At 39.9% G+C, this 12,254-nt stretch overlaps 3 protein-coding genes and 1 non-coding gene across 7 annotated transcripts; all 4 read right to left on the reverse strand.

Annotated features, from left to right (window-relative positions):
- Window positions 1–35: 35 nt before the first annotated feature.
- Window positions 36–107, reverse strand: TRNAE-UUC (transfer RNA glutamic acid (anticodon UUC)). The gene has a single exon. It is a non-coding gene; the product is annotated as a tRNA-Glu (tRNA).
- A 103-nt stretch (window positions 108–210) lies between these two features.
- Window positions 211–2,908, reverse strand: LOC126633435 (protein LIKE COV 3-like). Of its 2 annotated transcripts, none has more exons than XM_050304044.1 (7): window positions 2,446–2,908; window positions 2,074–2,126; window positions 1,565–1,674; window positions 1,097–1,264; window positions 798–1,022; window positions 572–696; window positions 211–462 (listed from the first exon to the last, which is right to left on the reverse strand). In XM_050304044.1, the coding sequence occupies exons 1-6, from the start codon at window positions 2,596–2,598 to the stop codon at window positions 590–592; spliced, it is 816 nt and encodes a 271-aa protein (XP_050160001.1). In that variant the 5' UTR covers window positions 2,599–2,908; the 3' UTR covers window positions 211–462; window positions 572–589. The 2 variants fall into 2 exon arrangements, with proteins under 2 accessions (XP_050160001.1, XP_050160000.1); XM_050304043.1 differs by having other exon boundaries at window positions 211–465; window positions 2,446–2,843.
- Window positions 2,909–3,447: 539 nt separating this feature from the next.
- Window positions 3,448–5,866, reverse strand: LOC126633430 (glucan endo-1,3-beta-D-glucosidase-like). Of its 2 annotated transcripts, XM_050304038.1 has the most exons (5): window positions 5,752–5,824; window positions 4,969–5,633; window positions 4,532–4,855; window positions 3,831–4,170; window positions 3,448–3,761 (listed from the first exon to the last, which is right to left on the reverse strand). In XM_050304038.1, the coding sequence occupies exons 1-5, from the start codon at window positions 5,807–5,809 to the stop codon at window positions 3,724–3,726; spliced, it is 1,425 nt and encodes a 474-aa protein (XP_050159995.1). In that variant the 5' UTR covers window positions 5,810–5,824; the 3' UTR covers window positions 3,448–3,723. The 2 variants fall into 2 exon arrangements, with proteins under 2 accessions (XP_050159995.1, XP_050159994.1); XM_050304037.1 differs by having other exon boundaries at window positions 3,448–4,170; window positions 5,752–5,866.
- A 1,667-nt stretch (window positions 5,867–7,533) lies between these two features.
- Window positions 7,534–11,898, reverse strand: LOC126633427 (uncharacterized). Of its 2 annotated transcripts, none has more exons than XM_050304021.1 (5): window positions 11,540–11,898; window positions 10,928–10,989; window positions 8,797–10,821; window positions 8,602–8,671; window positions 7,534–8,391 (listed from the first exon to the last, which is right to left on the reverse strand). In XM_050304021.1, exons 1-5 carry the CDS (start codon window positions 11,646–11,648, stop codon window positions 7,751–7,753), a joined length of 2,907 nt encoding a protein of 968 aa, XP_050159978.1. In that variant the 5' UTR covers window positions 11,649–11,898; the 3' UTR covers window positions 7,534–7,750. The 2 variants fall into 2 exon arrangements, with proteins under 2 accessions (XP_050159978.1, XP_050159979.1); XM_050304022.1 differs by having other exon boundaries at window positions 7,534–8,385; window positions 11,540–11,897.
- Between the last annotated feature and the right edge of the window lie 356 nt (window positions 11,899–12,254).

The following is a 12,254-nucleotide window of genomic DNA, read 5'->3' on the forward strand; positions in this document are numbered from 1 at the left end:
TAGGAAGTGGGAAAAATTAAAAAAATTAAAAAAAGTTCCGTTGCCGGGAATCGAACCCGGGTCTCCTGGGTGAAAGCCAGATATCCTAACCGCTGGACGACAACGGATTTGTTGTTCATGTTACCTCACTAAATAAAGTTATACAAATTACGGGGGCACTTGGAACCGAAAACCAGAATGTAGACACAGGCCAACTGTTACCCCTCACACTGATGAAATCACATTAGATAAAAAGAAACATTTACAAATTGGTATTAATAATATATGGTACTTAAGAGAGGTATAGTTCCCTTGTATACAAATACCATCAGTTGTTATATGTTTATAGTTTTGTTTCTAAAGGGGCTTCTCACTGCATTTCAGTATTCTGCTATGGTGTTCTTCACTCCATTCCCGGTACGATCCGGCCGCTTTTGAGCCTCTAAACTTCCTCTGCAAAACTTTGTTTGAGTTTGACAATTTCTGCTGCAACATGAAACATAGGTTATAAATCTATATCGTTCCATTAAACTGAAGGACAAATAGTTTACGGTGAAAAGAACAAGCAGTGAAGTACATTCTCATTTCTCACCGTTGTGAAGACATATGATCATACTTTTGGCTCTTCGAAGTGCGAAACTCTTCTTGGTGTAAGGACTTGTGCATCCACCGTAGTTAAAAGTTGCGGTATGGATAGACCTCCGGAGATGACAATTTCTGCAGCGAACGAAAATCAAATGCGAAACAAATTTAGGAAGCCGAGATTCATAATTAGAGAGTACATTATGTTGCAATCTTTATGTACAAAAGAATCGTACCAATCCCCTCTCGAACGGACAGATTAGGTCTCAGAATATCCTTGGGACTGATCAGAAAAATATCCCCAAGATAAAGGTGGTTCGTAGGTATATAAACACAGCATAGTTCTTCTCCTACGTTTCTTTGAGAAAGAACAACAGTTGAAGTGATAAACCCTAATGCATACTCCCCAATTCTCGGATGCTTTATGATCGCCACTTCCTTAAAGGCTTTCGAGCTCTGATCTGCAAAGTGATGTAAAATGGATCAATGTTTCAGAACATGTAGGCTTAGATGACAATGTATGGTTTAAAAGTACCTGGTGAAATTGCTATGCTAATTTGTTTTGATGCAGCGTAGATATAGCTTATAAGCGGCATTTTCTTAATAAACCACTCCCAAAGAGTAAGAACAGAAGTTCCCAACCACGATTGCATGAAAATGCCGACTAAGAAGATGAAGGTGAGGGAGGTAGCAAATCCAAGACCTGCAGATTAACACCAACAAACATGTTTTGTTCCGTAAACTAGGCCCCAAAAAATGAATGAAACAGCCTTCTACCTTACATATTGCAGATCATATATTGAGTTCATCCTTTTGCTTTGCTCAAAAGATTTGATTACATCTTCAAAGGCTATATATGCCTACTTACCCACGTTGACTAACCCAAGCAAATCACGTTAAAACTCGAACGATGATGAGTTGGTAACACACAAAAATCAAGTTCTTTGACTCTTTGGAGATAAATCTACAAACCAGATAAGTAATAACTAATAATTCTACTTACCGAAAATATTGATCCCGAGGTGATTGTAGATTGGGGAGAAGAAACCATCAACAAATTTAATGAAAGCCCATGTGACGTAGAATGTAATAGCTATTGGAAGAAGAATGACACTGCAAAGAAAAAAAAAGAATCATGAAACATATCACGAAAGACTGTAACTTATATACATTTCAAGAGAATGTAACGAGGTTGGAAATGCGGGTTAAGTAAGTTGGCGTGGGCAGAGTGTACACCCCAGCACTCGAGTTCAAATTCCCACTCCGTAAATTAGACTATTTTATAACCAACTAGCTGGGATTGGCTTCATGGAATCTCCTCCTCCCCCATCCCCACAAACAAAAGGGCTATTTCAGAACATATGAATGCTAATCATGGCACATTAGGGTTCGTTGCGGCAGATGCCTGGAGGAAGTCCGGCCTCATTCGAATCATAACGCGTGCAAATGCCACGGAGGAACTAAACAGTGTTGAGTAAGAAGTAAGAGGGATTAGAAGAGACAATATGTTACCATCCTGTCATAAACTTCTTTGAAGCCCAGCTCTGAATAACTTTCGAAAAGGCCTACACAAAATAACAAGCATAGAATTCAATATCATGCAACAGTCTGAGAAAATATTTGATCTAACACATCACAACACAAGTAAAAAAAACAAGAACATTAACGACGAGATCACGATATTTCAGGTTACGTTAGAATGTAAGCATCCAACCTAAATCAATCTGCCAACCGGCCATGTTAGACGTTCGACATGAAAATGGATCAGCCATAATTACCAAAAATATATTCCCACATTTCATCCGCATTATATGATATGAAATATTCCGATCATATATAGACCTAATGCAGAAGGTCAAGAGAAAAATGAAATTAGACGAGAACCTCGCGGCCGGTTTGATGATGGGAATGGGAGGTGGTGGGAGGTGGGGAGTTTGCTGGGGAGGACGATTTGGAATCTCCTCCGGTTTCGGAAACGGCAGCAACTGGGATGAGGAGCTCGAGATCCCTTTCCCTTTCTCTCTCTCTGGTCGCCATTGTTGCTTTGCCTCTGCGTCTCTGCTTCCCTTTGTGTTGTTTAGGAATACTCGGACGACTATAACTGAATGTCAAATTCAACCAATCATCGCTTCCTCTTCCTCTTCCTCTTCCTCTTCCTCAGCTGTTGTTACTTATATTTCCCGGGTTGAACCGGGTCCAAATAAACCAACCCATAACGTCTATAGTCCGGCATTTTTTTTCTCCGAATGTTGGTTAATTTGAAACCCTATTTTCACAGTTTAGATTAGTTTAAAGTATAACATAATTTTTATTGTATCAAAATGAGAAATTTATATCAACAATTATAATATATTAATAACAAAGTTCGTATTTGAATACAAAAGAAGTTAGGCCAACTAATTAACTTATGCTATTGAACTTATTTATTCATTATTGGTGATTTTCCTTTGTTTATAGATAAGTCACTAAACATGCCTAATACATTAATATGATATTGTTATGTGAATTTGGATCCTTTCCAGACATTAGTATCTGGAGCTTAAGGTGCAGGAAAATCCTAGTCTTTGATTTGTGTGAAAGAGAAATCGGAGCCCTTGATTTGTTTGAGGTGAGCTAGCGAAATAAGTTAATGCATACTGTTTTTTTAGACTCAATTTGAGTGGTCCTAAATGCCTGGTCTTTGGGCTTCGATAGTGAGATCTAGAGTGAGTCTCTATCCTTGTTATGTCACCAAAAATACACAACAAAGCGAGATGACATACCACAAAGCAATACTTATCACTTGCAAATTTCAGTTTAACACGTATGTAAAATATAACTTGTAAAAATTACAAAAGTTATGTAGAAAGAGTCTTTGAAAAACATGAATTACATAATACTTGCAAATTTCAGTCTAACACGTATGTAAAATATAACTCGTAAAAATTACAAAAGTTACTTAGAAAGAGTCTTTGAAAAACATGAATTGCATAATTAGAAGACTCAAGTACAGATTTGAGTACTCAAAACCATGACATCAAACACCAACTCTCTCATAAGATAAATATACAGACACTTCTTGACAAAGAAACCTAATTCCTAAGCAAACACATATATTAAGGAGGCAGATTAACTGAAATCCCTCCATACACATTGAATCTTCCCAGGTTCCTCCATACATCTTTAGGTACTCCCACCTGGGTAGTTGCAGCTATCATAGCCTACGTAACACAAAAGGGTACAAGTTTAATGAATGAAAAGAAGAAAAAATATCAAGGTTACAAACTTACTAGGGTTGTTGGATGAGAGTGTGGCGGTTTGCGAAAAATCGCAGTTTTGAGTATCCCCGCCGGTGGTTTGATAGAGGAGATTCATAGCATATGCAGCATGGGATTTTACGTTGTTTGGTTCAAAACAAGACCCTCCAGGTTGAATTGGAGTGCAATCAAAACCACTTCCACAAACATAATCTATATTTGCCTGCAACTGAGAGTCCGATACGCCGGCCTTGGGTACACAATATGATTCTTTCTTTGGATTTGGCCCCGATGGGTTAACCGGCGTTTTGGGTACTGCTGAAGGCATAGGTGACGCGGACGGCGTGGTGGGTGTGATGGGTGTGGTAGGGGTCTGAAGCAAAATAAATCAAGTTAAATTTAAACACTGCAACAAAAACATTTAGAACATATGTAAATCCCTTTATAACTTGTTACTAGCTGATAACATAATCAATTTCGATTAGCCCTAGCTAATTCCGTCAGGGTTTGTAGTACAACTAAACGTCAACAAGTCTTAACCTAATCGACAACCGGTTGGATCAGCGTATCAAACAACAACAACAACAAAATCTTTTCTCACTAAATAAGGTCGGCTATATGAATCATAGAACGTCATTACCCTCGGTTTTGTATCATATCTTCTGTTAGATGGATCAGCGTATCAAAATTACCATAAAATCCCAAATTGTTGATAGTGATATCATGTTTTTTACCTGGCTGCTCTTAGAGAGGCCAACATCATAAGCCATGGTGAGGTCAGGCTTGAAGAGACCAAATGCTCTCTCAGACCCAGGGCCAGGCTTCAAGTTCTCATCATAGAGTGCGAAGAGGTAAGTGTCCACAGACTTCCCCGGCATCAATGGCGTCCCGAGCATCGATCGAAGGTGCGCAATCAGGTTTCCGTTATAAGCTTTTGCGTTCTCGACACTCGGACCAACCTCATTGTCGTCTCCTTTGTACGGCCATCCGGTCTCCGCCACCACAATTTCCACCCCCTTGAAGCCCATGGAGTCCAATGCCGATCTTATTGCATCCACCTGCGCATAATTGGGGACGACAATTAGTTTAAAGTTGAATATCGCTAGTAAAGAAAAAAACCAACTAATAAATAACGGTCTTGTACCGTACAAAACCGGTGCAGATACTTCACCTGAGCATCGAACATGTTCATGTACTTAATATTTGTGTTGGTGTCGAGCCGCCCCTCATTCGGTTGGAATAGGCAAAAAGCAAGTGTCTCGGGTCTCGGGTCGCCCCGGTAGGCGAAATAAGGGTACGGGTTGATTGAGAAAGGCGAACCGGTGGCGTTGTTAAACCCAAGCAACCCCTTCATGACGTCGCCGAAACCGGGGTCGAAGCTTCCCGAGGACGGCGGTTCGGATTGCTTGAGCACCGCCATGGAATGTACGGTGGAGACCTTGATTTTCCCTCCAAGAGACGCGGAATTGAGGGCGTTTTGGACATTCTGAATCGCCGGGACCAGCTGAGAAATAAGGCCCTGGTCGCCGGATGTCAACACCTCGTTGCCGACGGTGATGAGGATAATGTTGCTCGCCGGGTAGAACGGGGACACGTTGGCGCCGACCCAGCTCTTGGCGAAACTCGGGTCGGATGCGAGACCCGGGATGTCGCCGTTCGCCGCTCCGATGACGATTCCGACGCCGGTGTTCGCCAGGGCTTCGATTATGGCCGGGTCGGAACCGTAAAGCCGAACCTTTTGTATTGAGGTGGACTGGAGCAGCTTCGCGGTGGATGACGGTGGCGGGAGGTTGTCGGCGACTTGGCCGTAGTTTACGCCGATAAATGATTGGCAATCTGCGTTGAAAAAACAGAGCAATTTATCCTTTAATTTAAATTATGGGGTTTATTTCTTAAAAGTAAAAAATATTTTTTCGATAGTAGGATTGAGTTAATCAACATTTTAAGAGCTTACTTGCGAGGTTAACAGATAAAACGAAGAGTGATACTGCATGAAGGAATGTAATCGCCATGGCTGAAGACAGAGTGCTCTGTTAAATTCTCCGAAGGTGAAAGAATGGAGGGAGAATATAAATAGAAGGTCGGAAAGAGCAAGACTTGGGGTAAAATCGTAAATTAATTGTAACTTCCACGTGTTGAAATATGTGGACGACATAATTAATAAACTCGTTTATAAGTGATTTTAAAATGATTAAAAGCGTTTTTAGATAAAATATTTATAATTATAAACACACTTGAAACTTCCTACAATAAACACTAGTTATGTTAAAGGAAGCACTAAAAGTATTTTTTTTAAGGTTTACTTGCATTTTTACTAAAAATTGGTTTAAAAAATATTTTCATTAAAAATGCTTTCATTTATTTTAAAAATACTTCCAAACAACCTCAATATTTGTCGCTCCTAAAATATACTAATTAAAAATAAATACAATCTTATAATTTAAGTATAATCGTAACACTATGTAGTAGTATTCCGATAAAAAAAATTCCTAGCACGGACACTTGAGAATTTTTTTTTTAATTTTAAGAGAAAGAACACCTTAGCACATAAGTAATGACAACAACAACATTTTTTTTTTTCGGTCAGTTCAATATGTTTATCAAAAGAACCAAAAAATCCATCCAAAACCACTTTAATTCATTACCATTATTTTATGAAAAGAAAGCACTTTTGTGAATCTACGGTCTACCAAAATCAACCAGCCACGTTACACAAAGCTAATTTTACTTCATCACTAAGGAAGAAGGAAGCACTTCGTTTTAGAAAGTGACGACAATTTCAGATTAAAAGAACTTTGAACAACATAAAATAACCTACAATATAAAGCACACTGGGAAAAAGTGCTTCTCATATATTAGTAGAATATTAATTTGGTCACTTGAATAACAACAAAAGAATTGAGATCATTTTTGAATTTTTGTGTTTGGAGTCGACTAATCTAGAGATTCCGACAACTCATTTTAAATTCTACGACTCGTATTAATCCATTCACTTGTTCACTTCATACAAATTAAAAGTCTGGATTTATCTTTTTCATATGAATGGCCCACATCTCTTTGTCTGTTGGCTTCGGACATCGAGATTCGGAGAGGATCTTCCAACAAACGCACAAAGGTAAGGAAAATTTGAGAAGTTGGGTATAATTGGCGCGCAAGTAACCTTTTGAATGATGCTAACAATAATGGAAAAGAAAGAAGATTTCAAACATTCAAAACTAAGCTTTCTGCCTAACACTTCTTAAATGCTTTAACTAAACGGTTCGCAAAAGAAATTCCAGTTAACGTGGAGCAAGAGCAAGCGGAGCATGTAACATCCCACATCGTTTAGGGAATGCATATTTTCATATCTACCTAATAAGAGACCTTTTGGAAGTTCATTGGCTTCGGGTTCCATTGGAACCACGAAGTTAAGCAAGTTCGCACGAGAGCATTCCCAGGATGGGTGACCCATTGGGAAGTTCTCGTGTGAGTTCCCAAAAACAAAACCGTGAGGGCATGGTCGGGGCCTAAAGCAGACAATATCGTGCTACGGTAGAGTCGAGCCCGGATGTGATGGGGTCCAGACCGGGATGTGACAGGGCATGGCGATGATGTTAACGGCAACAAAAGTAACCAGTACGAGCTCAGGTGGAGCTTTCACCCTTGCGGAATTACTGTTATCTCTTGCAAAATTGGAACGATACAGAGAAGAGTGTGACCGTAAGGACGACATGCATAAATCGAGAACAAATATGAATTTGGTGATGACAATTTTGATTAGTGGAATAAACCCTCATGATTAAAACAAAAATGCACACTCATTACAAGAAAATTCTTCAATTAAGGTTTACATTATAATTTATCTCTTCGAAAATCAAATATATCGAAAAAAAATAAAACAAACTTTGCTCAAATGGCGTAATAAATCCTTTTCGTGTTGATAATGGTACTTCCAAGTGTTGGTATTCAACAGGTTAATGTATTGCAGAAAAACCAGTGCGACGGAGGTCTCTGGCAAGCTCATCTACAAGTCCATTGAGCAGAAGCCTCTCCAAATCTTTCACAACTTCATCCACTTGAATAACTGCAAACATAGTTTCATCCCAACCCATATCCCACATGCAATTCACGTCCGGCTCCCAGTTATGCATATCGCTTTCCAGCATTTGCGGCAGATACGCTTCCACCTCACATTCATACTTTCCTTTTCTTCCGTAGAACTTCAGTGTCTCGAAATCTTTATGCAGTTGCCTAACCAGCTCATCCAAGGAATGTATTTTGACAAAACTTATCGATGTCTTCGTGCAGTTAGGATGGACATTGAGCTCATGCCTTCTCCCCTTTCGTTTCATTACTTCATAGCCGCATTCTAATGTGAGCTTGATGTCTACATCCGGGCTGCAGTCGCGTCCGCTGTCGTGAAGAATGCCAAAAGGGATTTCGAGTTTGAAAAGTGCTTCTGCTGTGTTGAGGAAATGATGGCTCTTGATCACTACCTGCTTCAAGCGGTTTTCGCTTTCTGTCAGCGGCTCTTGTTTTCTTAGGTTGAATGCTTTATGGTGCTCCCGTACTTCTGGATAACAAATGTCCAAGCCGGCTTCACGATTTCCTGCAACTTTTAGAAACCTAATGAGTTCGCATTTTGTGTTAGACGAGAAAAACTTACCTGCAACTAGATGCCATTGTGAGCTACTTAAGTATTGCCACTTGTTCACATGGCAGTGAGTGATTGGCTTGAAATACTGCCACAATGACATTCCCCGTTGCAGAGAAGTTCTTCTCGTGTAAGATGGGAATTTGAATTGAAAGCAGAGGTTCTACTTACCATTAACTGTAGTTGATGCAGTTATGCACTCATCATCTCCGAAAACAGGTGCTTGATATTGCTGATCATACTGCATAACATCCAAAAAAGCTTAAGTCAGTTATCCGCCAATTTGAATTACACAAATTTTGTAACTGAAGACGTATCTTTTATTTGGAAGTTATGAATTTTCAGATTTTGTATAGATGGACTTACACTTTCATTTGGAAGTAGATGAACTTCATTGGGATCACACAGAGTGGGAGCCTCCAGCTTGGCTTCTATATGTAGGTTTTGCGTTGAATCTACTGATTGAATGCTTGCTCTTGACTTGTTGGACTTGACGATGCGTGGCTCAGCTTGTTTTAGCCTGCTGGCTCTAACTTTTTCTGTTGCATTCTGGCTACCAAGTTTTTCATGGCTTCTTCTGGTTGCCACTTCATCGATTCTTCGAGGCATTTCGCTTTTATTCACTCTTCTAGATTTTGCCTTCTGCAATGGTGGTGCAGCATGAACAGGTCTCTCCTCCATAGCCAGTGGAGTGCCAAATTTTTCTTTTGATGGTTCAGGATCCAGGTACTTTGGAGAAGAATTGTTCGTGTCAAAATTCAAATCAGAAGAGCTTTTGCTTCTGACCGGATTTTCATGGAATCTGCCATTTGAAACTCCTTTGGGTTGCACTGCACCAGCGACTTCTCTCGTGTTTTTCCTATGTAGTCTAGCTTGGTCTGCAAGTGTCTGCTTCTTTTGCAAATCTACTGCTCCTGTTGACTTAGTCCTTGATATGATTTCGCCTCCTCGTTGTTTTCTTGCTGGCAACTTTGGTTGTGGACTCTGCTGCTCCTTCGTCTCTCTTCTGCGCTTGTCTTCCAGTGTCTCTGATTTCAAAAACACGGATTGCTGCTGAAGTTCAAGATTGTTCTGTGACTTATGCTGATTTCTCAGGGGAATCTTGATCCCGTTTTGCTTTTCCGTCTGAACCCTATTTTCCTTGAACTCTGTTTTTCCTTGTGTCGCAAGTCTTGCTTCGGAATTGTTATGCACCAAAGCTTTATTCGGTTTGACGCTCTGAGTAGTTTTTTGCTGCTTATCTGATTTGATGGTTGCCTTTTCTGATCTCGCTACCGGTTTAAATCCTTCCGGGTCTTTCCATTGCGATGTTCCATCATGAACAACTAACTCAAGGCTGACATTGTTGGGGAGCATGTTTTTTTCTGCTTGCAAAACAAATGTGGTATTATGCATCAATGGATCCTTAGTCTTAACTCCAGAAATCTTACTCCTTTCGCGCATTGTTTGCTCTCTCGTCCGGCTTTCTGTTTTTGACTTGGAACTCAAGTCTTCATGCGCTTTGTGCTTCATGCTTTCGTTTTTCGGAAGCTCATTCAACCCCATTAGTTTTGCAATTACATTTGGAATTCTTTCCTTTTCTGGTTTAGACTCTTTATATTCTGCTGATGGATTCTTGACGCCGGAGCTATAGCTGACCGACTGCCTCTGAGTAACTGATGGGGAGGAGGTTATTTTCCCTTGCTTTTCGCGGTTGAAGCTACTACCTTCTGTAGTATAAGTCAGAGCTGCAGTCATCTTCTGCATGAACCCCGTCCTTCCAACTTCTTGAACTTTACGCCCGTGTCTCGAACCCTTGTCAAATGAGAACCTTGGAAGATCAATTTGCTTTTGCTCATCTATTTTAACAGCATTATCTTCGTCATCTTCCTCCTCATCTAGCAATGTGATCCGATTTTTCCTCTGAGAGCGGACCATGTAATCAGAAGTTTCCTGCAGGTTTACGAGCATTCTCAAGGACTCTTCCAAATCCATCGCCCCTTTCATTAACTCCTTCCCAACTTCTATTGAAAATCCATTGACATTAAGACCATTCGAGCAGGCTTTTAGGATCTGATTCAATTTATGTGCCCCTCTCGATATTTCTTCGATATGGAGATGAGAAAGGTTAGGAAATTGGTTACTTGAACCAAAGTACCTATTCGTGCTACCTTTTCTTTCCATCTTGCTGAACTCCATGGCTCCCCTCCCAATTTGATTCAAAAATCCTAGCATTGAACTTCTGCTAGATGTATCTGCCCTCCCGAGCTTTCCTCCATTTTCAAGTGCAAAAGCCAATGCCATGGAAAGATCTCCCATTTGTTGTGAGCTCCTACCTCCTCTCCCATAAGCAACAATCTGATTCGAACCATCTTGAATAATCGGTGTTCTGCTACTTCCTCTGGAGCCAATCTGCAGTAATTCGAACGAAAATAAAAACATTTGGACCAAACCAAGTTCATTCCATTCCGATTCCTCAAATAACTGGAATACAACAATTTCGCGTCAGATTACTTACTGTTCCACTGGTTCTTGCATCCCCTCTTCCTCTATAAGCTTGCTTGGAATAAGCATATGCATCTGTATCAACACATGAAAACAAAGAAACGCACATTATTTTTTGCACTGCATATGGATTTGGTCAATAAGTACACAAATAAACGTTACTTTAACGAAAGAACACATCATTCAAGCCTATTTAGGCCTAAACAGACTATCAAGATCGTTGCAAACGAAAAATGGACCGCAAATATGTTCGATCGAGTCACATTCAGAAAAATTTCAAAGATGAAACAGAAAAACCATACACTATGTCCTTTCCCCGATGTGGGATTCACTCTCGAGTCTCGACAAGATGATATATTGGTCTATGATGGTTGCAATATTTGATTTTTTGACCTTACATAAACTTTTTTTTAATCCATGATTACTTGCAGTTAAAAGGACACAAGAAGATTCTTTCCTTCAAAACTGGTTTTGTGCTTATAAATTTACACAGTTCGTGCTGCTTTAACTGTAGCCTTCACTCGTGCTCTGTGCTAGTGATGAAGAATTAAACATTTTCCTCATCAAGGACTAATTAGCGAAATTAATGAACATTTAAATGGGGTGTATTAGATTAGAAACTTACCTATTGCCATGGAGTTCGACCGGTTCGAGCTCTGAGACGCACCCATTTTCTCCTTGCGGACGCGAAGATCATCCAACAGCTTCTGCGCAAAATCCGATCGCTTTGCCATGTTTTGCCTGCGGATCACTTGCAGCAATGTTCAGCTAGAAAATGGTGTTTGGGGCATTAAATTCCCTTAAAAAACAGAGAGGTGAGAGGGGAAGCTCAGTTTGCATAATTTGTGGGCGGATGGAGGGATCCTTTCAAAGTTTGGTTTAGGTGGCAAGTCTCAAATTATTTGTGGAATTTCTGAATTTCTTTTTATCATATGATACAAGGGTTGACGTAAACGTCATCTCTCTCTCTCTCTCTAAGCTTTCTCTCTCTCTCTCTGTTACATATTGGTCGTGTGAATGACTACCGTATATTTCAATCTAAGCAAAGGCTGAGGTTTTTTCAATGGGGCTTCGCTTTCAAGCTTTTATTTTTCATCAACTTTCTACTGTTTTGCTTTGGTCTTTCAATGAGTATAAGTATCTGCTTCTCTCTCTCTCTCTCTCTCTCTCTCTCTCTGTGCACAAATTGTGTTTACCACACGATTCATGATGACGAGGAAGAAAGTGAAAAATGGCAAACGTGTTATCGACGAAAGTGGGTAAAAGACCATATGATTACGTTTATCAACGACTAAATAATTACGTTTATCAACGTTTAAATAATAATTCAATCATCAGTT

The sequence above is a fragment of the Malus sylvestris genome, chromosome 8, assembly GCF_916048215.2.
Source record: "Malus sylvestris chromosome 8, drMalSylv7.2, whole genome shotgun sequence".
Taxonomy (NCBI): Eukaryota; Viridiplantae; Streptophyta; class Magnoliopsida; order Rosales; family Rosaceae; genus Malus; species Malus sylvestris.